Genomic DNA, 25,514 nt, shown 5'->3' with positions numbered 1-25,514 from the left:
GAGGTCTGAAGCCTCTTAACAGAGTAGCGTGAGGAAGCTTGCTGCATTTGTTCAGAGGATGAGTTTCTTTCACATGACCATTCCTTCATCATTTTGCACAAGCTCCAGATTCACTCCAACATTCTGCCTAATGCTACTGACATCTGATATCTGTAGCTTCCCTTCCCATCTGCCAGGGATTTCATGCTCCTGATGAAACAGCTTTAAAATTTGCAAAGACCGCCAAAATGTAGCCGAAAAATCACAATGATCAAATGCTGTGGCTGTTACACGGAATTTTTTTTGTCAAAAAAAATGGAGAATGGTTGTGTGTCAGAATATCACAGTATTAAAGATCAATTATGTTTCCAATGAAATACCAGCTGGCATCAATTGATGTGGGATCTTCTCTTGCATGGTGTGGTTACCCTTCCGTTGCTCTCTGTTTCCACTTGTTGGGTTCATCTCTGGTGTTGTATTGCTTTATTTTGGGCTTATTTGGTAAAGAAAAAGTATTTTCAGAAAATTTCATCAAACAACATGTGCTGCACTGATGTCAGCTGAGGAAATCAGCGTCAAGAGCAGGAAAAGCCAGAAGATGAATGGATCTCTTAGTTCAAAATAGGAAACAGCTTGAAGTTCCTTTGAGGGGAAACAGAAACCTCATTCATTAAGAATGACATTATTTCACCTCTGGTACAGAGTAAGCAGTCTGTTCTGCCGGTGATGGACAGACACATCTCACATTCATGCAAAGGACCCTGAGCATTCATGGATACAAAGGAACAGCCCTGAAATACTGACGATTTTGACTGGTGAGCTATTCTCATGATCCCTGAGTGGCTGAGACATACGGCACAGGGAAAAGTGCATCATTTGTGTTCCTGAATTGATTTCAGTCTGTGTAAGGTGCACATGTCTCCCTGTGTTCATCTCCGTGGATATCAAAGTAAATCCGTGTGGCTGAAGTGAAGGATCTTGCCTGGATGATGCAGTATTCATTTATTCATACTTTGATATGAGGATCATGTCTGATCAAGCACTCATGTATTTTGTGCAGGATTCATCAGTCAGATGTATCTGGATTTTTGGCATTTTTGCTGGTGTTTGATAGTAGTGTACATCCATCTGCTTGTTCATCATCACATACACAAAATTTTGTGGGGTTTTTTCTAATCAGGCTAAGAATAGGACAAGAGTTTGTGGTGTCCTGTTAAGAACGTCTCCATGACATATTTCAGTATAAAATCATCAGTAGGAGGTTTCCATTACTCGAAGTACCTTCACTGGTTTCCCTTGGGGCCCAGAGCTGCAGCCAGCAGCCTGACTCCTACCTCAAGCTATTCTGAAATTTTTTTATTTATCTTAGACTCTGTCATTTTGCCTAAACATTGATATTTTCCAGAAATCAGCTTTGTAAGTGGAGATGCCTATTAACTTTCTGGTCATACGTCAGTGAATCACAGAACTGTTTAGTTAGACAAGCCCTATAGTGATACACAAAAACTATTTTCTTCTTAAGAGTTATGTTTATGTTCTTTTCCAATGAGCTGGCTGTTTTATTGCAAAAGAATCTGTAAAAGAGGTGATTTTAAATAGGCACAAAATAAATTCTGCTCTGTAAGGTACCCATAAACTTTCTAGAAGATCCTAATTAACATCCTTATGGGAAGTTCTGTTGCATTTGTAATTGTCAAACATTTATTTTTTTAATAGAAGTGATCCCTTTCTGATACCTATAGACATTGTCATTCACAGAGCAAGCTTTTCATTTCAGGATATTAGAAATAACAGTAGATGCATCGCAGTCTGAAGTTCAGCAGTGCAGAACTTCCATCTATTCTCTTGCTTGTCTGCGAAGATTATGCCCTAATAACACATGAGTGATGCAAAGCATTCAGTGAATAAAGTCCAGTCATTATCAGGTTGGCTCCCTGTGCTGCCATAACGGTGAAATACTGCTGGACCATGGTGCAGCAGTGATGAAAGTACCAAGTCTTAAGGGAGATGTTGTTCTGTGACTTGGTTGTGATGCAGATTCAGCGTAACCATGTGCACCTCTCGGCGCAGAGAGGGCGGAGCAGACTTTGGGACATGACACTGATGGCCAGATCCAGGTGTCAGTTTGTCTCCTATCTGTGAGTCAGACTGCAGACATTTATTAGTTAAAATGGAATGAAGTCTTCCAACAGAAAAACACGGATTACCTGGTGATATTTGTACTACACTGGATCATTTTGCTAACATTGTCCATGTGTTTGACAAAAGAAATTAAAGCTGCTATGTGCCTGCACAGCAGGGCCAAATCCTGCTCTCTGCAGTGTGAATTCACAATATGGGTATTTTCAGTACTCTCTTTACAGTCATCCTGATTTAAAATAAGAAGTGTATTTGCTTGAATCACGCAGCTCCCAAGCTCAACTTTGATGAATTGCAGAAGCAGGCTCTTATCAAGTAACTCGGTGTTTTTCTCTATTTTTTTTTTTTCCTGAAAAGAGCAGGAAGTTTGCCATCCTGCAGAGCAAGAGGAATGAATTTGCCACTTAAGACTAAATTTTCCAAGAAGATTGGGCTGTTTTGCAGGCCTGTAAATGCGGGAATCCTCCTTACAAGCCCAGCATTTCTTTAGGCTCACGGTCAAATTTGCTCTACAACTGCATATGCAAAAGTGGGACAAGGAATTCCAAATGTGAACACTTCCAATACCTGACAGCAGCTACAAACTTAAGTGAAAATTATGGAAATTCCCTTCCTCATAGTCAGAAATTATTATAAATGTTTTTGGCTCAATTTTACAGTGAGTTGCTATATCTCAATCCTGTATTAAAGGGTTAAAGAAAAGAACACAGTCTTCTTGCTTGTGCACAGATGTGCTAAAAGGTCACCAGCATGACTGGAAAGAGATGTTTTCAGCTGATAATACCACCTTTTTTTTTTGTCTCTGTTTATTTTTCTTCTAGCTATCCATTTCCCATGGTATTCAGTAGCTGCAGTAGAAAGGACCTGGAAAACAGCCTGGAAAAAGGAGTGGGAATGTGCCTGTTTAACTTGCCTGAAGTCAAGGAGTCCTTTGGTGGACCCAAGTGTGGGAATGGCTACGTGGAAGACGGAGAGGAGTGCGACTGTGGGGAGCCTGATGTAAGACGTCACCCGAGAATTACTGCTCACCTCCTGCCTGCAGGTTTTGAACAGTAAAGAATGGGTTTGGCATGTTTAACGCTGTTTGGTGTAGAACAAAACTCTCCCTTCTCTGTTTCTATCATCTGATCACCTTAAGCCTTAGAGTCCTCAGAAATGCGGGGAGTTTCTGCCTGACTTGCATTTGAGTTGCTAAAGTTCAAGCAGGGCTTTAGTTAAGAATGTGCTCAATTTGCTGAGCAAACTCTCTCATGGCTTGTCCAATGGACTAACCATCACTAACTCTCACGTTCCTAACAACAGAAATTCCTTGAAGTATTAGCTAATAAGGAAACTCAAAACAAATTTGTTAACATTGCTCAAATTGCTTAACATACCATGCATTAATTGAAAGTTTGTTTCCATGTATGAGAAACCACTCATATATTTATATTAATATAAATATAAATAGTTATGTAAACATTAATATCGCCTCGGTATTTTTTCATTGCAGCCAGCTTCAGTTTTTAGGGACAAGACCTTTCCCTCCTTCACTATGAGATTTTCCTTTGCCTCTAGACAATTACCTTGCGAACAGAAATAGCCTTTGCTGCCTCCCAAAAACATTACTCCTACTTCAAAGCTCATTCCATTTGGTTTAGTGAATATGTCAGAGGACTGCTCAGATGAGGGGGAGATAGGCAAAACCTGGTGGGTCAAATAATATCGGAGACGACTTCCTTACCCCTTTGGCTTCCCATGCTCATTGGCTGTGTTGAATTTCTGTCAGATTATCTGAATTAAATACATCAGCAGATGAGGGATTTGTTTCCTCTGATAAATATGGTTCTGCAGACAAAACAGATCGGGGCAGTTGAAACAGCGAGATATTGCTGTATCCTGTCTATGCAGTGTATTGGATTTACACAAGCCATAAGGATTTCCTGGCAGTTCACTCATTCTTTAGGGTAACAAGGTTGGAGGAAGCAGGCTTATCTTCTTGTTTAAAGTCAAGAGAGTGCAAGCAGCTTGCAAATGTCTTTCTAACCCAGTTATCTTTCTCATTTTCACTTTTGAATGTTTGTGATACCTTTTCAAGTCAAAGCCACTTAACGTCAGCAAGCACTGATAATTTGCCTCTTCTTTCTATGTTTTTCCTTTTTCATTATACTGGAAAACTGCATCCTGGGCTCAGTTAAATTAATTTGGAATTTACTGCTATAATCTGAGTGGTACCAGAAAACCTGTTAGATTAGTTAATAATTCACTGTCCAGTCATTTATACCAGCTGAGTTTTGTCAATAGTGTTGCAGTATGTTATGGCTTGAAAAGCTGCACAGTAACGTACGCTCATTGTATTTTATCAGTGGTCAGAATTAAATATCAGTCTGAATATGTAGATGTAGGTGGTTGGTAGGGATAGTTCTACTTTAAGTAAAATATTAGCCCTGCGTTGAGCTCTGTGACGTTCCTTAGCAGTAGGACAGCAATGGATGCATGAGGGTGGGGAGGTGTGGCTGTAGCACACTTCTCTCCCTTCAGACAAGTCTGGAACTACTAAGGGAGCAGGGACTGTGTGACCGCCTCTATCCATGCTACAGTCTCAGGTGCATCAGACTCTGGTCGTCTTCTGGAATATGATGGATGCCAGCATCCCCACCACCAGGCCAAGTGTGCAAGACCTGCCCAAGGATGATACGATGATACTAGTATCCAACTTCATTTTGGATTGTGTTACCAAATGTGTCTGACATGCCACAGTGTCTGTGGAAGGAGAGTTAAAGTAGATTACACATGGAAAGACAGAAGAAGGTGGGGGAGAAAAAAAAAAATAATCCTAAGTCCCTGAGAACTGAAAGGTGACAAATGTGGCTGACTTTATAACAGGCTGCGAGGGGAATCAGCAGACTACAAATCGGTAGATCAGAAGTCAGACAAATTACTTCCAAATGTAATTAAGAGCTAGCGCCTGAAGAGCTGTGACACGCTAGGGACGAGTCAACACGGCTTTTGTGCCAGGAAATCTTGTCTGACAAACCTATCTCCGTGCTCTGAAGGACTTAACAAGTGGGGGGAAAGGGACGATGCTGTTATTGCAGCCTGTTAGGAGTTCAGAGAGGCTTTAGACCAAAGCCTTTCACCAAAGCCTCTTTAGGAGACTAAGCAACTGTAGGATGAGAGAATATTGCGTGGGCAGAAGTTGGGTTAGAAGACCTTAAGGAAATACAAGCAGGTATAAATCATCCATTTTATGCAGCGGAAGGACATCTGCTGTGATGTATCCATGAGATGTGTCCTGGGGACTACACAATTCAGCATATTCATAAACAGCCTGGGAAGAGAAACAGTCTTGCATTTGCTGATGATATTAGTTAGGATGGTAGAGATGGAAGCTGGCTGTGAAGAACTGCAGAGGAACCTTCTGAGACAGCTGGACTGGGCATTAAGATGACGAATGGGATTCAGTGCGGAGCGATGCACATTCCAAACATCACATCTAAGATGATTGACTCTGAGCGGACTCTCACCGTAGAGGAACAAGACTTGATATTGCAATAAATAGTCTCATGAAAATGTCAGCCCAGTGCTTAAGAGTGGTCTAAAAGGTAAGTAGGCTGTTTAGAAATTACTAGGGAAGAAAGAGGAAAACAAAACAAAGCACTGGGCGGCCTCTATAAATCTGCAGTGTTCTGCATCTCAAACTGCGTGTGCAGTGTTTTCCTACCCCTCCCCACTCTCAGGAAGGATAAAGCAGAATGAAAAACGTTGAAAGAAAAGCAATAAGGAGGTTCAAAGTTTGGAGAAACTCTGGCAGGAAAAGAAGAAAATGAAGGAAAATGCTACAGAAGTTGATAAAATGGTGGATGAAATGGAAAGAGTGAGTAGCGAGCGATGGCCCGCCGACAAGAACTGTGCAAATGAAGTTAGAAAATGGCAGGTTTCAAATAGCAGAAGGACCTGCTCCCCAGACAGTGTCGCTTACTTGCCAGTTCCTTTCCACTGAATGTTACAGGTGCTAAAAATGTCCGCAGAGCCAAGGGAAAGCCAAGACACTAGGAAGGTATCATGTATGTGTGTTCGCATTCTGGTCCTTAAGCATCTTCTGCTGGCTGCTGTCAGGAGGACGCAAGGCTAGAAGGGTTATAGGCTGACCCAACATGATCTGTCTTGTGTTCTCAGAAAAGGAGGGGTGGAGGCAAGATGTCCTGTCCACAGTATCTGGCATCGTGTAGGTGATGCTAGAACTGTTGTCGTGTTAGTCTGTGTGAGATGCTGGGATGAGCCCAGGAGACCTCCACCAAGAAACCCAACTCCCATCATTGCTGTTGTTACTAATAATAACTAATAATAATAAACTGCGACACAGCAGTAGTTTCAGGTGGCAGCTTCCAGCCTCTGAAAGCCTTCTGAGCCTTTTCTGTTTGCTTGCCTGTTTATGTTAAAACCATTCCTGACAATTTAATAGCCCAGGCACAAAAACGATTTACCAAGCTCATTCCCCAGAATGAGTAATAAGTGAGCGAGCAATTGGAAGTTTCAAAGGCTGCAGTAGCATCATTCAAAGAGCTGTGCCTTTATCCCAAGCTGTCTGTGGAATGCCGATGGCTTTCCATGGCTGGCGGGTGCAGGGCCAGATGATGGGGTACAGGAGCTGACTGTTTCAGAGGTGCCTTAATTGGACTGACATTGCTTTCCTCCATTCTGCTTTTCTCAGATTGCTGTTGAGGTGAATTTATAAACCGTGCTTCTGTGCAGAGGAATGGTACTTCTTAAATACAGCAGCTGCACAGAAATATTTGCGTAACCTGCTGCCTTCCGGCATGATCAAAAATAGGTGGAGGAAGTTGTTCTGCTGCTTCGGAGCAGCACAGTTAGCTTTGGATATTCAGGCAGAGATTATCGAAGAAAACAGTGAAATGCTGAGAAGCATTTTCCTCCTTATTTGTGAGTGCAGTGGTAGCCCTATCTTCCAGTTGGAAAGCTTTACAAAAGCCCATAAAGTAACAAGAGGCTGCGAACACCATTCTAACCCACTTATTTTTCCTGTGCTCCCTATATTGTTAGTGAACCCTTGTTAAGGCAAACTGACTTAACACAGCTGAAGAGCAATTTTATCTGCTGCTGTTTTTGTTAGAGAGCTGAGATTCCAGTGCAGCTGATGTAACTTGCAACTTGTGAGCGTAATCTTGGAAAAACAAACCCATTATTTTCTGAAACTTCCTACCAGCACATTCTACGGCGAATAAAGTTTGCGAAAGCCCACACATGCCACCGTCTAATCCGCAAGTGTGAAATTGCGATGTATCAGTCAGTGATAATGCAATTCATACTTTTCTCAAAGCTCTGTTACTGGCATACCCTGATAAGAGATTACATGGAATAGTGTCATCATCCTTCTCTGTGGCAGCCACCAGTCTCCATGCAATACAGAAGCCTGGTAAGCATCTATCACAAAATAGAGAGCTGTAGTCGTGGTGCTCAGTAACTGCAAGACAGGTCCTGGATCCTCCCTGGAGGCAGGGGAATCATTCCGCTGATTTTTGTGGAAATAATACACAGTACTACTGTATCAGGATTGGTATCAGCATACTTGAGTTGTTTGTGATATTTGGGATTAGACCTGTAGCTAGAATAAACCAGCCTTCCTCGATGGCTTCTCTGGTTTTGCTACAATTATTGAGCTTGTTGAATCTAAGGACAGACAAGACTTGGATCAAGTTGTAGAATTTAATGCATAATTCAGTATTTCATGCCTAGCTTTTCTTGGCAGAGCTATATGCAGCCTCTTGATTTACAGCTCATTGTGACTGACAGTTGTCTGCTCTATATTTATCCTCCATCTAGGAATGCACAAACCGCTGCTGTAATGCCACCACCTGTACTTTGAAGCCGGGAGCAGTGTGTGCGCATGGACTTTGCTGCCAAGACTGCCAGGTGAACCAGCGGAAAGGTGTCTCATCTGTGTGGGGTGGGCAGAATTGCAGTCTTCCCGACTGCTGCAGAGCAGTAAGCGAGGGTGCAGAACAAGCAAACTGGTATTGTTAAGTATTATGACACTTGCGTTTCATGTAAGCAATTAAAAAAAAAAAATCTCAAACTGTAACAGTTATTGAAGGAGCAGATCAACAGACGTTTTTAATGGTGTCTGTGCTATTTGTAGCCATTTCATTTGCTCATGCAAAACCTCTTCTCTTTTCATGAACTTTTGTATGCTTTGATTTTTTTATGTTTATATGGATGTTGTGCTCTGGCGAGCGGTTATTAAATGTTGGACCCTCTTTTTATGGGAAAACTCTTAAAATATTCGTTCTGTCAACAGCAGGTATATTTTTAATGGCAGACCATCATCTCTCGTGGACTCCTAACGTACTATAAAAAACCACCTTGCCGCAGGCATTTACCTTCTTGAATTCTCAGACCATCTCTTGCATATGGGCTAATAAAGCATTCAGCAAGTTTTCACTGTGTCTGTGGCAGCCATCTGCCTAAAAGCTCCGTAGCAGCAAGCTATCGAAACAGCTAGCAAATGATTTTTAGCAAAATCAGTCTTCACGTCTTTGTGCTTTTTACCAAAGGCACTGTGGTGATGCTGTTAACATTCAGTGCTGCTCCCAGAGCACACCCATCTTCTGTGGCTGCTGTTGACGAGTCAATCTTCAGCTTGCCACTTTCCACCATCACCTGCTAGGTTGCCTTCAACTCTGAGAAAAATGTAGTTATCCAGGGAAATCAGGACAGGAACAGTTACATGGACTGGTTGTTGAAGATTTTGATGTCCATGACAGAGCAGCCTATCCCTGAGGAAATGCACCTCCATTCTGGGAAGCTGTCAGGTAGCTGAATCCGGAGTCGGGTGGGCTGGTGGCTTCGTGAGCCACACCATAACGCATAGCATAGTGTTAAGGGATCAGCTGGCTGCCTTGGGCACTGCGTGGTGTTAAAGCCATATGGATCAAAAGGTTTCTGGTCCGACTTTTGGTCAGTGCTACAGAGCATCCTTTGCAGCACAGCCCAAGCTGTTTCTGTGCCTGCATGTTTAGGCGTGATTGCAGGAGGCACGCTGGAAACTTTGGTTCATGTTTGAAAACTAACAAAAGGCTGGATTTACCTTCTGACCTGAGCCTTGTGAGCCGTGTTTGCAGCTGCAAGTTCAGTTTGGCCCTCCTTCCAGCCAAACCCTTTGCCATGTGTGTCAAATAAATGTATTTGAAGAGCTGCGTAATCCTTATGCTGTCCTCCGCGGTCAGTTGGTGCAGAGCCAGCGGAAAAAGCTGTCCATGCGCTGCAGGGGTGATACCGCTGCCTAACTCTTACTGATTGGAATTACAGCAGTTAAAGTTTTTGTTTGTTTTGCAGTTAAAACCAGCGGGGATTTCTTGCCGAGAGTCGAGCAATTCCTGTGATCTGCCAGAGTTTTGCACAGGAGCCAGCCCTCACTGCCCGGCTAACGTCTACCTGCACGACGGGCACGCGTGCCACAGGGTGGACGGCTATTGCTACAACGGTATATGCCAGACCCACGAGCAGCAGTGTGTCACCCTCTGGGGCCAAGGTGAGTCCGAGAACCAGGGCTGCTGTTTATCAGGCAGGCTTGAAAAGAACCCCACGAGATTACAGATGGGGCTGGAGGAATTTTACGCAGCACCAATCTGTATCTATTCTTTTCCCAAATGGAGAACTGAATAATGAGGGAATCATTCTGTGATTCATTTTTTTCCTTGATTTGCAGTCGTGTTCATTTCTTGCAGCAGGAGGTAGAGAGCAACAGTAACTAGGTTCATTCTGCAGCACTGCTGCAAATGGCTATGTAAACTTAGACGAATCATTTAACAGTGGCTCTGATGTGGCTTTATGTCATCCTACAAAGTGCTGAATGCTCTTGGCAGGTTGAAATCGCGTCCCTTTTCAGACTGGTACGGAAACTTCCTTCTGTGCTCCAAATTGCTCATCTGCAAAACATGTATGTCTGTCAACATACAGTATTTGACGTTAACATGAGATTCTGGTATCACTGTGTGTTTTATTGATTGGTGTCACCCTGTAAAGCTGCCTCCTGACAGTATTCTTAGCAGAGGATGCGCAGAAGCAGAAGGAGATTTTATTCTCCCATGGGAATTTACTTAAATTTTGCAAAAAATCTAATGGCATGAGCTCTTGGGTTATGCTAAACAGATGATAACCCATGAAAGCTATTCAGCTTTCTGTTACGTCCCGTGGCTCTTGCACCGAAATACGAGTATTAACTCAGCATTTTGCTATTGCCTCCAGCATCGCTGGGGACAAGTCATGTCTCCTTCAGCATCTCATTTGCCCCCTCTCTCACATGGGAAAAACACTTTGAACTCTCCTGAAGAGAAGCATTGTTCAGAGCTAGATTTAATTATTTCTTTTAAACTAACATTTTCCACTCCCTTAACCTCTTTCAATTCAGTATCTCTCCGTCTTTAGCTCTGTTTCTAAATCTATGTATCAATATAATGACGCACAGATGTTTCCCTTGGTCTGAACCCTCATCAGAAGTCTGTTGAAGAATTTATCTGTTATCTTCACAGGGACTTGGACCATTCAAAATTTTTCTTTTAAAGAGATCTGAAGAACTAATGCCACTGATGCAGAAAGTAGGTTAGCTTGGTTGTATGGGGAGAAGCACATGTTAGAGGAGTTCCAGTTCAAAATTAAACTCTCCACGTGGAACAAACCACGCATCTGATACACTCCTCCGAATCCCACTCGCGTCGTAGAGTTAATATGAGCTCATATAGGCACGTACAATTATAGCCTCCAGTCTTAGTCATACTGGGATTTTTAATCCCCTGCATACAGAGACATCTTCTCCTGTAGAAAGCAAAAATCTCCTTATGAAGCAGTTTCCCATGCCATGGAAAGTTACTCGGTCTGACTGTTAATAACTTCAATCAGTGAGAAAAATTCAGCTCAAGGTCGGGGAGCTGAATTGCTGCAGCTCCCTTGCCAGGCCTGTTTCCTGAGGCAGCACGTCCTCCAAACCCCCCGGGCTCGCCTCATTCTGTCTTGTCTTCCTTCTCGGGACTGTGCAATATGGGCACTGCTGTGCATGGAGTCTCCAGTGGTCAAAGCGATGGGGGTCTGCTTATGAGAAAGATGACTTTGCTGAGAACAGAGCTCAAACAGACTTTAACTGGAATATCCTTATTTGTCTTGGGAACACCCAAGGATAAAGATTTTGAAAGGGAGGATGGGACATTGCCAAACCTGAACAGAAAGGCTTGATTCTGATCACATTGTTGGAAATAATGCCAGTAAAATAAACCTTCAGGCAGTGTAGCAGATTGCATTCAAGCAAAAACCAAGGCCTACATTCTGGATTTAAAGACCAGGGACGTGAATATCCACCACTGGATCACATCTGGTTGGAGTATGAGCTGGCAGATGAGGGCTGGAATGGGAAGAGGGCTAGGTGGACCACGCAGCTGGAAAACTGTCATGGGACAGATTTTTAAAATTTCCTTCCAGCCTTGCTCGCAGCAGAAAGAGAGACTTGAAATTCTAAGATGTTGTCTCTGGACTTCATATCAAAAAGATACATTTAAACCTTTTACCAGATTGTTGTGATTGATTAGAATTGTTTTTAACAACTGTGTGTGTTGGAGTGCAGTGAAGGAGTAGTTATGTGGGTTTTTTTTTAAAAATCCTATAACATAAAGAGAAAACAGATCATAGTTCATTTACATTAATTCATTTTTTCTTCCCAGCAGGAGAAGGTCATGCAGAACAAAATACAATAACTTTTCTTAAAATAATATTCAGTATCTTGAATTCCTTATTACTGTCTTCTTTTGTATGTCTTTCTTTATTCATCAGATTACAGCTGTCTGGTAGCCCAATGATAAACGTCAATCTTAATATTTTTAGATCTCGTTAAAGAAAAATGATGAGCACTGTCAGAGCTGGTTTGTATTAGGCTGAGCAACAGGAATCTGTTTCCAGAAAGATGTACTTGCATTTCCTTGGTTTTTTTGTTACTTTCAACAGATAAATTCAAATCAAATGGAGGAATACTTATTGCTATTCCCTATCTGCAATAGCATGGAGAGCTCAGAGTGAAAGAGGGGAGGAGCACCTGGTGACAGCCTCTGAAAAAAGCCATAAATTCCTCTTAAAGACCAAGTTCATTCCCAGAACACACAATTTCCCTACTCCCTTTCTCATCTTAATTCACATCATTTTGTTCTTTCAGGAGCAACGTGCACCAACTGCTTGTGATCCTTTTTGTTTCATGCTCAGAAATACCAAATTGCACTGATCGGACCTATTGATAGCAGTGTGACTGAAAGATACATTGATAGCAGTGCGTTTGTGTAACATCTGGTGCTCCACTGGCATTTTCTGGGAGCAATGAGATACACAGAGAAAGCTACTTCAGAGAGAGAAGTTATTGATTGCCACGGAATACAAGATTCTCAGCTTTAGACTCCTGGCTTTTTCTACATTGACAAGAAAATTATTCTTTAGGGGAGGAAAGCAGCTGTTTCTCAGTGTGTTTTCCTACATTTCCCTGAGGGAGAAACGCGATGATTTGGGGGAGCCAATGGCAGACATTGACATAATGGAATCCTGGGATGCATTAAGAGGAGTGTGGCCAGTAGGTCGAGGGAGGTTCTCCTACCCCTCTACTCAGCCCTAGTGAGGCCCCATCTGCAGTCCTGGGGCTGGGCTCCCCAGTTCAAGAAAGATGAGGAGCTACTGGAGAGAGTCCAGTGGAGGGCTACGAGGATGATGAGGGGACTGGAGCATCTCTCCTGCGAGGAAAGGCTGAGGGAACTGGGCTTGTTCAGCCTGGAGAAGAGAAGGCTGAGAAGGGGACCTTATAAATGCCTCTAAATATCTGTAGGGTGGGTGTCAGGAGGACAGGGCCAGACTCTTTCCAGTGGTGCCCAGCGACAGGACAAGGGGCAATGGGCACAAACTGAAGCAGAGGAAGTTCCAGCTGAACACGAGGAAGAACTTCTTCCCTCTGAGGGTGACGGAGCACTGGCCCAGGCTGCCCAGGGAGGCTGTGGAGTCTCCTTCTCTGGAGATATTCAAGACCCACCTGGACGCGGTGCTGTGCAGCCTGCTCTGGGTGACCCTGCTTTGGCAGGGGGTTGGACTGGGTGACCCACAGAGGTCCCTTCCAACCCCGACCATGCTGTGATTCTGGGATTCTGTAATAATTAGAACATACTTGCATTTGTTGCATAGACATTGCCATTTGTTTATGCGGGAACAATGTTAATTTTAATGTAGATATTTATTACAAAGGCCTGTCACTGGTGGAAGAGCTTTGCAGTTTTTCCAGGTACAACCCTGTAGGCAAAATAGATGGACTTCCCCATAGAAGTTCACCGACCAAACCATTGCTAACTTGTTTTTTTGGAAAAATACTCATTTGTCCAAGCACTGTAAAGATTTGAAGTCAGTAAAATCAAACTGCTTCGATCATCACAGATTTATGGCCAGGCCTTCTCCTTTGGAGACGGGAAAGGCACTAAGCCAAGGTTTCAGAGCTAGTGAGCTCGTGTACTCCTTAAATGCAAAGAAAAAGAGCTCACCCCCATCTCGCTCTCGCACAGATGTAACGACAGGGATCACCAGGACGAAGAGAGAGGCCAAGGGGAGCTTGTGGAAAGTTTGCTTTGCCTCATCAGTGCAGTAAAACAAACTTAATGAGATACAAAATCCAGGTGCAAAGCAAGTGACAGAGAAATGAGTTTTTATGCTTATATTTATTTATACAGTTTTTAGTGGCGCTTGTTGGTCTACGCTGAGCAACGGAACCTCCAGTCTTTACCTCAGACGGTTTTTTTTTCCCGTCCGCACCCATAAACACTGTAACTTTTTTTTATTTTAAAATCTGTCTTGAGACAATGTTGGGAACTGAATTGGAATATCTTTATTTTCGGCTGTCAGCCTGACCACACGGGGTGTTTCCCCGTCCTTGGAATCAGCACCATGGTCAGAAATTTCTCTCCTCTCTTTCGTGAGGCCGTGAGGGTATTTTCTCATTGCTGCAGGTCTTGCACTGAGCTGAAATGACACAGCATTTCTCTATCGCTTCCAAAAGCGTAGAACGTCTCTCTCTTTCTTTTTTTTTTTTTTTTTTTTTTTTTGCAACTGTATAGGGAGAGAAGTGGGCCCATCAATATACACGTTTGGAGGGGGGGGGGGGGGGGGGGGAAAGTCTCCAGGCTGACAACTGCAGTGGTGAGCTTTGACTTTCTGCAGTTTAAAATGGCTGATTTAATCCCTCGAATAAGGCCTGGTGTGGAAAGGCTGCCGGGACCTTAATTACAGGGTCACTATACTATAATTATCAATAGCAAAGTGAAATAAACTCTGGTCATCCAGCTCAGAGCACTTAATAACCACTGGAAATCTTTCACAAATCATTTTGCCTTTGCCTGTAGAGGTAGCAAAATAGAGAAAGACAGGACTTTCTGCTTCAGTTTATATGGTGCAATCATGATAAATGGGTTTCCTCCAGAAACACATTACAATTCTCTTCCTTAAGCATCCTTTGAAATCCTCTTTTTAACTTGATAGCTCCATCTGTTCAGCTTCTTACATTCTGATATGTTTTCATCTATAAAAAAGTCCAAATATTTTGAGAAACCAGTCGGGAGAGGGAACAGCCATCTAAATCCCAAGCAACAACGTGCTTTGGTTTGATACCAAAGACAGAAATTGAAGCAGGGTTTTGGTTTCCAAGCTGCAGATGATCATTGGGTGCCAGGTGTTTTCATACACAGCCTGCTCCGAGCCTGGCAGGGGAGCATTTTTTGTACTCCATGAGATCTGTTTTCTTGTCAAGTATTATTGGTTGGAGTTAAAGCTCGCTGTCTGAGCCCTGCAAGGATGCTGCAGATGTGTTTTTCTTCCTCCAGGCTGCTTTCCATCATGTGTGGCACACTTGACTTCTGCATCCAAAAAAACCAACCAAACCAAAAAAGTTTCACTGGGTAAAAGAGAGAGATAAATGCCTTAAATTCTCTTAGTATTTCAGTGAGCCATTTTTCTTTTTAACACCATTTTATTAATAAGCCTTTGTCAGGTCACTTGCAGTCAAAGCGCAGGACATGAGCATTCATTTTGCTTTTGGCAGCTTCTGGAGCCCCAGACTGCTCAGGAAAGTGTGTCTGTGCTCTGGGCTGCTGCTGACACATCTCCAGGCTTCAGCCTCCAGTCATGGCGATGATGCACGGGCTGAACGAGTCAGGGCACAAGGCTCCCAGACAAGAAGAAGCCAGACCCACGGCAATTGCGTATGATCGTGGTAGTTGGATGGGGGGATTATTCTGTTGGTGAGGTAGAACTTATTCTATTGACGAGGCAGGTCTGAGCAAGTCAGTCTTTGCAGATGTGGGAGAAAAAGCAGTTTTACTTGGCCTCCTGCTTACAGCATGGTTTTTTTCTCCCTTCCCTGTCCCTTCTAAAGCTGGCATAGTGTATGCACATGTTAATGTTTGTGTCAAGCTGAATAGTTAATGTGCCTGCCCTGGATAGATGAGGAGGAATCGACATGCTGAAAATGGAAATTTTACTTTTGCTTTTTGCACAGTGCCTTGTCTGGATGCTTTTGTTGATTTTTTGATTATTGCTTGTGGTTTAATGAAAAGAAGTGAAAGAATCCTGTGTAAGTCCCTTTTAATAGTTCCAGATTTGAGAAATATTCTGAACTCAGCAAGCTTGATCATAATCTTCCAAAGAATTTCAAGCTCTTGCCCTGCTCTCCAGGGAACCAGCAGCTCATATTTTGTTCCTTCTGTGACTTTCTTTCTGAGTTTTCCAGTTTCAGTGTGTAAAAGGTTAGAAGGAAAAGAGGGTTCTATCTTAAGCCTCAAAGTTTTCATATTGTGTCCTTAATAGCATTAGATTGCTGTTCAGCAGTATATAGTATTAGTCAAGCTTCTGACTGTGAAATGCAGATAATTAATTGAGGCTTTAATCTCTGAGTTATTAGTGAAAAGATCCACCCTAACTGGAAGTTTTACAATCATACTTGTATTTTCTTCTCCAGGAATTTGACCCCCTTTGTATTTTTAAACCTTGTTCCTCTTTGAAGGTTTTCAAATGAAACCTTCAGGATGGTTTAAATAAATTATATATTTTTACCCACAGTTAGAGGCATACGCACTTGGAAGTGGCTGAAAACATTTGAGAAAATGTAATATTAACGCAGATATGCCGTCTCTGTTAAAGATCAGGGAACATTGTAGAAATGGTATATTCTCAACCTTTAGGCTATCACATCCTTTGTTGCCAGTTCTTTTTGTTTTAGTTTGGCTGAGCTATCAAAAGTACAAAAATGTATCCAGCAGATATCTGTTATGAGTTTTAGCCAGTGTATCGCCTTACGACCTCGTCTTCTCAAAGCAAGGCTGTCTGTTGGAGCAGTTCAAATGTTGGCAATGACTTGATTGTGCTATTAATTATCTTCATGGAAAGAAAATACGGGGTCATAAAGGGCCCTAGCAAAGGGCCTCTTAATCTTTCAAGAAGCAGCTATTATGGGCTGGAAATAAAGGCCACACTTCACATTAGAACAAAGGGATTAAATTCTAATACATGGACAAATTAATCATTGCAACAGTCAAACTGGGGAAGTGTATCCTCCGCTCTTAGACATTTCAGATGAACACATGTATCTTCCCTTAGAAGATATCCAATACTTGGTCACAATCTGGTAAAAAATGGACGGGAGGTTGTCTGTATAAGACATTAGAGTAGATGTTCTAATAGTACCTTTTAACTTCTAAAACGTAGGGATAAGAGATCTGTCTGCACAAATATTTCCAGTCCTACTCCCACCAGGGAAGTTCCTCTGCTGTTAGGATATTTCTCCATCATAAAAGACTACAGTAGACAAGAACCAGATGCTGCCTGTCTTCCCAGATTCCTGCTTCTACCACCATGGTAGACACAACCCTTCTTTCAAGTCAGTCTTTTGTCTCGGAATGGATTTACTGAGGATTAAGGTGGGGATGGGTTCCCTTCCTCTCCCTAGTACATTAGCTTCAGCTAACAGCAGCGTATTCTCTTTGCCGTGTCGTGTTTTTACAGTCACACAGCACTCTAGTTTGCAACTGGATTTTTTTCTGTTTTCTTGTTGGTCTGAGTTGCACTTAAAAAGGCCTTTCTTGAAAAGTATTTTGTCTGGCTTCACTAGAATCACGCGGCCTCCTGTAAGAAGAAGGGAGTTAACCTACCAGCCGGCCTTTGTCTTTCTTCACCAAAGTAGATTTGGCATTTGCTAGGAGTTTTTGTGTCCTAGGAGGATTCACTAGAGGGATATCATCTGGAGAAATTCTGAAAGATAATGAGTTCTGCATTGTCTATTGCTCAGCATTGCCAAGAGAGACAAATAACAGTGGAAACCCCTCACATTCAGGCTCTGCAATTAGCATGCTGATCCAGCACAACTGTTTGTTGTGCTTCATCAACATGCAGATCACGTCTTCCCTTCCCCTAAAGCATCAGTGGAGCTCAAAGAAAATTATTAAAAACACCTTGTATGAGATGAAAGTTCTGATTAGGTTTTGTTTCAGGTGCGAAACCTGCTCCTGGGATCTGCTTTGAGAGAGTCAATTCTGCAGGTGATCCGTACGGCAACTGTGGCAAGGACTCCAAGAGCTCCTTTGCCAAATGTGAACCCAGGTAGGGGCTCTCCCTGCAAACACAGGAACAGATGCAAGGGTGGTGGGAGAGGGCTTACAATGTTATTGAACTAATCTTTGGTTTTGTTTATTTCGTTCAGAGATGCTAAATGTGGAAAAATCCAGTGTCAAGGGGGAGCAAATCGACCTGTAATTGGTACCAATGCTGTTTCCATAGAAACTAATATCCCACTTCAGGAAGGTGGCAAGATTCTGTGTCGCGGCACCCACGTGTATTTGGGTGATGATATGCCCGATCCTGGTCTTGTGCTGTCAGGAACCAAGTGTGAAGATGGAAAAGTAAGTTTCTGAAATGCTCCAAACAAGAACATCACTGCCCTCATGCTGCCAAGTATTCTGTACTAAACTGACTGGCTTTTTGCTTTGAGATTTTTGTTTTCCAGAAAAAGAATAGTTTCTCATGCTCACACTGAGTCAGATTTTTACTCCCTTCTTCTTTTGGACGCTGTTCTGGATCACAGTTTTTCAGATGCAACACAAGTTGCTCAAGTTTATAACTGATTTTTTGAGGACAGACCCAAGTATCTGTCCATGTAGGCTAGAGGTTTTCTGCAGACAGGATCGTTATTATTGATGTTCAGCCACCAAAACTGATGTTTGCAATCATATTTTGCAAACTTTGTGAGTTATCTGATGTGAATGTAGTACAGATTTCATAGGGCTGTCTCAGTCTTGGGTTTTCTGTTGTGAGAAAAGGAACAGAGAAAGGTGAGAGACAGCCATGAGTTTATGGGGGGAAAGCAATAGAAAAGAGTCCCAGAACTACTGAAATAAAGAAGGTTTCCGTAACCTCAGTGGATTACTTGCAAAGAGGGGGAAAAAAAGTGCTTTGATAATTTGTGGTAAATTCGAATAAGCCTCTGAATTTCTGAATGAGTGTGAATTATGTTGGATTATCACACTGCATTGGGAACAGGTTTAAAATACATCCCTAGTGAAACTACAGTTCTGTTACAGGAAAACAACCCTTACAACATTTCTAAGTCAATCTGTACTAAATTGTCTTTTTAAGGAAATTTTGACGCTGGGAAAGCACCCCATTATGTTTTGCTAATGAGTATTTGATCTTTCTAATCTATCTAATCATATACATGCACACTATAGAATACACAGGCTAATACGTACAAAATTGTATGTTTTACTTTGAGGACATTAGTGCATTTGTATTACGGATTAAGAATATGAATTTAAATATTCTTGAGATTTCTAAGCGGAAGATACACAATTTGAAATGCAGCCATTTTAATGTGATCAAAATTCTGTGAGCTACTGTGCTATGAATATTTGAATTGTGAATACTGCTGTAATCAGACCATATTCTCTACATGTGTGCATGTTGATGCCAATTCACTCTAATTTCCTTTCCATTTTTCCTTCTCCCCAGGGGATAAGTGCCCTGATTAAGCATCCCTGTCGTCTCCTTCAACACTATTCCCTGCTTAGTGCTAATTATTATGACTGACTTTTAGTACTACTGAACTGAACTGCAGTTAAACATGAGCAAAACTGTGCAGTGATTTTTTTTTTTTTTTTTTTTTTTTTTTGGTCAACATTGCATAGTGACAGTTATTGCAGTCCCAATTTCTTCTTTTGTCAGTTTTGAGTAGGACAACTTCTCAATACTGACATCTTCATCAGTCATTTGGTTATTTGATGGTATTATTAGATGGTACTAATCTTGCTTTACCTCAATTTTCAGCTATATTGGCAAGGTAAAATTTACCTGTAATGAGTGGAAAACCAAAAAATTTGAATTTTGTTACTTTGCATATGCTATTGGTTTAATTCCATTTCCTATGAGGTTATTATTGCAGTTTAAATATGGTTAGTGTGTATTTGACACCAAAAATAATGTTTAGCTTGGGAAAACTCTTAGAAAGGTCTCAGATTTGCTGAAGAACAGTGATGAGCCCACATATCTCAATGACCTCACTTAAACATTCAGGTTGTCACAGTCCAAGTTCTGCAGTAGCATGCGAAAGTGTTGCACTATTGCTATGAACAGAACTATGCTAATTTACACCACGAGGGGCCTCCAGCCTTTCCTTGAGGAACCATCTGCTGCTGTGAAGACATGAATGCAGCCAGATCAGGTACATGAAAGAATTCCTCTCAATGGACTCCTAGTCCTGAAAAAAATGCAAATTACTGGGTTTTAAATTGGCCTAAAAAAAAAAACCCCGGCGACTCACCACTCATTCCACTTCAGTGAAACTGTGAGCGTTTATTGACACAAGCTCAACATATCTACCATATACGAACTATGTCTGAAATTCAGTATTGGCCAGGATGCCGACCAAGAGCAGAACTCAACTTCCACAGCCTTGGACCTAAAACAATTACAAAGGTGTAAGAAGACGACGACGCCTAATCCTGGCGCCCTCACCTTTGTGTCAGTGTAACGTTGTCACTGCGGCGTGTGTGTCGGGATATCTTTAACTGCTGAAGAACCGCTGATGGATGAGGAGAAGTACAGAGAGGGACAGGAGGCCTTGGGAGCATCAGCAGTTCTGTCCCTATTAAAACTCCTTTTCTCTTCTTTTGCAGATTTGTCTCAATCGCCGGTGCCAGAATACAAGTGTTTTTGGTGTACACAAATGTGCAACAAAGTGCCATGGACGTGGAGTAAGCATTATAGGAACACTTTTTTTACCATCAGTCAAGAAACACTGGACAAGAAATCATTTTACATAATAGCTTTGGGATCTATGACTGTTTGTAATATATCAGCCAGAGTCACTGCAGTACATTTTATTATATTCTTTCCATTCTCAGTGTCCCTTATATGAACTGCAAGAAATGAAATTATTTTTATTTAACAAAGAAATATTTATCAGGTAGTAATTATCTGGTTCTTAATTACCAGTCTGTGATACAAAGGAATTTTGTCATCTTCAAAGCAATTTTAAGTCTAACCTTCGCTCGTGAAGAATTCCCATTATCATTTCAAAAACACACAGTGTTTGTGGAGACAGCAAAGTTAAAATATGCATTTGATTTGAGAGTCAAATGGAAAAGCATTTCTAAGAGTATTAAAATAAAGTAAAACCATCCTGATGAGTTTTATGGTATGAAAGTCGTGCAGGATGAAAAACTTGAGATGTTAATAATATCAAAGTGTTTTGAAACCTAGTTTATTTTATGAAAATGTTAATTATGTCAAGCTATGCTTTATTAGCCTTGATTTGCTAATGATCTGTTTGTTTCTGTGAAAAGCTGTGGCAACCACACTGGAAAAGCCACAGGAAATTCTCTGCCCTCTCCCGAGAAGGGGTTTTAATTTGCTTTAACTTAGTTTATCATCCCGCATTCGAAAAACCAAGCAGTGGTGCCGGTGCTGCATGTTATCGCAGCGCTGAAATGAGCACCAGCCTGGACTGGCATCTTCATGTCTGTGTGACGACGGCTGCCTCCCGAGCAGACAAAAATGACTCCTGGAACTGTAGATGGGAACTTCTGAAGTTCTTGAATTTAAAAAATAATGCTTAACAAATAATATTTTAAGTATCTTGCTCTCTTTGAAAAGTAAATATTTTTTTTTTCTTTATGTTACATGACCATAGCCAGTCTGATCTGTGTGAATGATATTTAATGCTCCGCAGACACAGCCGGTATGGTCCTTCTGAAAGCCTGCCAGCTGACCTCGCCAGAAAAATGCATATTTACAAACTCCTCTGAGCTAACCAGTGTCTCACTCAGAATCACATTTATTAATCTGTTGTGTAGTTTCTCCGTGGTGGTGGTAGATCTGTGATGATCAGTGTTAGCACAGAATTAAGGACCGCATTGACGACTAGCACCAAGCCCAAAAACCTTATTTAAAAATCAGTTTGAGCACGTGACTGTGCCATCTCCATCCTGGGCAACAACATTTTTTACCTGTTCAGTTCCTGTAGTCCATCGATACGGCAAGGAGCTTTGGCCTCTGTGTCAGCCACAGCCACTCCTTGGGTGGCAGTGAAAGGCAATATAAAGCAGCTCTTCTGTTGATGGGTGCTAGGAACTGTGGGACCTCCCCGAGGGAAAACCAGGCTCCTTCTGCTCTGTGCAGCGGCAACAGGCTGATGTTCATGGTGTTCTCCAGTCCTTTGCAGCTCTCTTATTCTGCAGGGAGCATTTGGTAAATCAGGTCTTGCTGGTTGTTCCTTAACTTGGATTAAAACTACTGAGGACTTGTATCCTTTTAGGCAGTTCAGGTGTGCTATCGAAGGGAGGGTTTCCTCAGCCCTGATTCCGGGTTCAGGTGTTCTTCCAGCAACCGATCCGTCTGAGAGCTGGGGGATCTGAGCAGGGGAGAGACCAGCATGCAGCCTGGTGCAAGCCCTTGATGGATAGGAGTGTTCAAGTGGGCTGACAAAGCTTTACACCATTAACAGCGTAGAGAGACTCTTGTTCCCATGGAGGCAGAAGGAACAGAAGTTAGGAAGCAGATAATGTTGCTGCTGGAGGCAAAGAGAGAACAAGACTTAAGAGGTGTGTGATTATCCTCATATTATTGAAGTTGGCAGCTGGCGCAACTCAAAAGATTACCTGCCAAATAAACAAAGCTCTTTTAGCATCCCTGGTGCTCCATGGTGTCTTGCACTCAGAGTTGCTCTGTGCCCTCTTAGTTGTGCCAACAGGCAGACAGCAGTAAATCTCTGCTCTTCCCTAAGTTTTCTTTCTTTCAGATGTGCCACTGTCTGATTAGGGGGCCTTATCAGCCAGTGCTGTTCTCAGATGTTTAGGGTAATCCTTCTCACCATTTGTCTTGGTTTGCAGGTCTGCAACAATAAGAAGAACTGTCACTGCGAGGCTGACTGGGCCCCCCCCTACTGTGACAAGCCAGGGTTCGGTGGCAGCATGGACAGCGGGCCAATTAGGCAAGCGGGTTAGTAATAACTCATGCTTTACTTCTTGTTGCCGTGATAAATAGTGGAAATACAAAGTGTTGTCTTGTAAACTATGAGCTTACACGATTGGGAAATAAGTCAGTAAATCAAATCACTTAATCCAAATACATTGGCACCAACCTGAAAATTCAGTGAAGCAAAACCAAGGCTAGCTGAGCACATCAATGTTGTTGCGTAACTAAAGGCACAGTGGTCCGGGTGGGTTCTTTTCTTTGCCTTTCTTTCTTTGCCTTTCTTTCTTTGCCTTTCTTTCTTTGCCTTTCTTTCTTTGCCTTTCTTTCTTTGCCTTTCTTTCTTTGCCTTTCTTTCTTTGCCTTTCTTTCTTTGCCTTTCTTTCTTCGCCTTTCTTTCTTCGCCTTTCTTTCTTCGCCTTTCTTTCTTCGCCTTTCTTTCTTCGCCTTTCTTTCTTCGCCTTTCTTTCTTCGCCTTTCTTTCTTCGCCTTTCTTTCTTCGCCTTTCTTTCTTCTTTTTAAGACACATGGACTAGTTTAGTAGCTAACTGTAATAAGTAGGAAATGGTATTGATTTAAGCTGAGGATGAGGAGCTAATTCCCACACTTGAGCTAATCCTGTTGCCGTGGTAGATGAACGTTGCAGTACTCTTGGATTCACCTTGAGATATGCCAAGCTCCAGGGTTCTCCACTGTGTGCATCAGGGTAGAACTAGCTTATCTTACGCAACCTGCTCCTGTAGTTACGTGCCTAATGAAGAGTGGGTAGTGCAAAGATTATAAATGCAAAATTATTGCATAATCAAAAATATATTTGATATGGTGCTTCTGAGGAGGATCTTTTGTACTGTGGAAAAAAGTAGATTTCTGACCATATCAGATTAAAGCTACATTTTATAAATAGCTTCCACACATCTACCAGAAGTTGCTCTCACGTACAATAGTAGTAGGAGACGTGCATTTTCTATAATTTGTATTTCAATTTCTGCTTATTCAGTCTGCAGAAAGTTGGCTATAGTATCTTAGTTCACCTTTGGCCAACCTCAGAAAGAATTATTTCTACACGTTGTGAATTTTATAGGATTTGATAATCATCACATGCCAATTTTTCTCCAGAGTACTGTAACGTTAGTGACTTCCATAGAGATGTTTCTGATTTATGTCTGAGCAAGGGGCAGGACAAGCAGTCTACTCACGTACATACATAAGCTAAAACTTGCTGGAGAATGATCTGCATGTTTTCATATGAGTAATACTGTTCAGGACCAAAATGGATTGCATTCTCTACATGCCAGATCCTGCAGTGAATTGCAATACTGGATTTATGACGTCGTGATCGTTTCCATGACAAAGCATTTCGTCACGATTTCAGTGTTAACAGGTCTCTATTTTTAAATTCCTACCAGCCAGTAAGACAGCAGAGAAACCATGCTCAAGCACTGAACAAGTGAGATTATTTGTGTGTTGAATGTTTTCTTTTAAGATTTGTGCTGAAGCGTTACAGTCCTTTTTCAGCTTACCTGAAAGCTAAGAGTCTAGGGAGCTACAAAATGTCTTAACACGCTACACAGACAACACAAACTGGAGAAAAAAATATAGGACATCTGTGATAATACTTGCGTTTCGTGTTTTAGAAGCCAACACTTCAATTTAACAGAAAATTGTTTTAACAATAGTTGAATATAGTGTGGTAGTTTCACCATTTTTCTCTAAAGACAGTGTTACATTCCATAATATTGATAATAAACGAAAATGGAAATCGCTAGAGGACCTAATTTTCTATCGCTGACACTTGGATTTAAATATGAACACTTGATTGGGTGGTGTGGGTTATGAGCTGAGTAGTTTGCACATCTCCAAATCAAATTACAGAAGGATTAGCTCAATAAAATACTTTCATCTTAGTCAAACAAGGCACATGGTCTCATTAGTATTTAGTAACTGATTTTACCCAGCTGACTTAGAATAAACCTATGTGTTTGACACACTGTATTTTTCTTACAAAGAAGCCTTAAATATTTAATTGTTAGGTAGAGATGTTAATTCATTAAACTTGCGTAACCGTAGCGCATTAATTTTATTAATCTTTTAGAGGTGGCGAGGGATTTACCATTTGGCAGTACGAAGAGTTACAGAGCGTAGCGCTCCATGCCCCGTCCAGCCCCACGCGCAGTTTGTTCCATCAGCGCTGCCGACTCTCTTCCCCTGCACCCGCATGAGCTCGGACCAGGAGAGGGGAGCCAGCTGGCTGACAATCAGTCAGGAGAAGACTCAGATAGCGATGAAAGGTTACCAGAGCAAAGATTAAAGATGTTTCTCCTGCTGCGGGAGTGTGCATTTTTCGGTCAGCAGTGCTGGAGAGTTCCAACAGCCTCTCCTCCAGGCAATGATCGTATCGCGTCTCCACAACGATCAGAGCTGCTGCTTACCTCGTCCTAAAAAGAAGGCTTGCTTTCAGCTGCAAGTCATCTAGCCAGGGTTTGTCTCGCTATTGTGCCTCACTGAGGTCCCAGCAAGGGACTTCAATCACTCTGAAAACTGGAACAAGTACGGCAGGCTGTGGCCCCTTGCTAAGCAGAGCATCCCTCCGAGAGCACTCAGCGCTGCTGCCGAAGGCTTTCCTTCAGCTCCTCGCTTGCCTCCAGACTCAACTCGACAGCTGTCTGGGCTGGACCACAGTAGTCCAGATTTCAGACTGTTTGCCCAGTACTAAAGCACAACGAAACCCTCAAAATCTGGTACTAAAGGAGCTAGGGTTACTGCTTATGTTTGAGGGACAGAATATGTAAAAGTTTGCACTTCACCAAACCACAATCCAGGCATTTCTGTCCCTTTTCTTCCCACCCCTCGGCCGCTGTCTGCTTAGACATACCTGACTAGAA

At 42.2% G+C, this 25,514-nt stretch overlaps 1 protein-coding gene across 1 annotated transcript in view; it reads left to right on the top strand.

Moving 5' to 3' along the window:
* Positions 1 to 25,514, top strand: part of ADAM12 (ADAM metallopeptidase domain 12) — a 191,560-nt gene that overhangs the window by 155,274 nt on the left and 10,772 nt on the right. The window contains exons 12-18 of the mRNA XM_075423915.1: positions 2,940 to 3,117; positions 7,942 to 8,031; positions 9,454 to 9,649; positions 17,661 to 17,769; positions 17,870 to 18,068; positions 20,337 to 20,414; positions 22,551 to 22,659. Of these exons, the coding sequence (XP_075280030.1) occupies positions 2,940 to 3,117; positions 7,942 to 8,031; positions 9,454 to 9,649; positions 17,661 to 17,769; positions 17,870 to 18,068; positions 20,337 to 20,414; positions 22,551 to 22,659 (959 nt within the window). The remainder of the gene's footprint in view (positions 1 to 2,939; positions 3,118 to 7,941; positions 8,032 to 9,453; positions 9,650 to 17,660; positions 17,770 to 17,869; positions 18,069 to 20,336; positions 20,415 to 22,550; positions 22,660 to 25,514) is intronic.

Source organism: Opisthocomus hoazin, chromosome 6 (assembly GCF_030867145.1).
Source record: "Opisthocomus hoazin isolate bOpiHoa1 chromosome 6, bOpiHoa1.hap1, whole genome shotgun sequence".
NCBI lineage: Eukaryota > Metazoa > Chordata > Aves > Opisthocomiformes > Opisthocomidae > Opisthocomus > Opisthocomus hoazin.
Note: the sequence above shows the minus strand (reverse complement) of the source record. Positions and strands in the feature narration are given on the sequence as shown.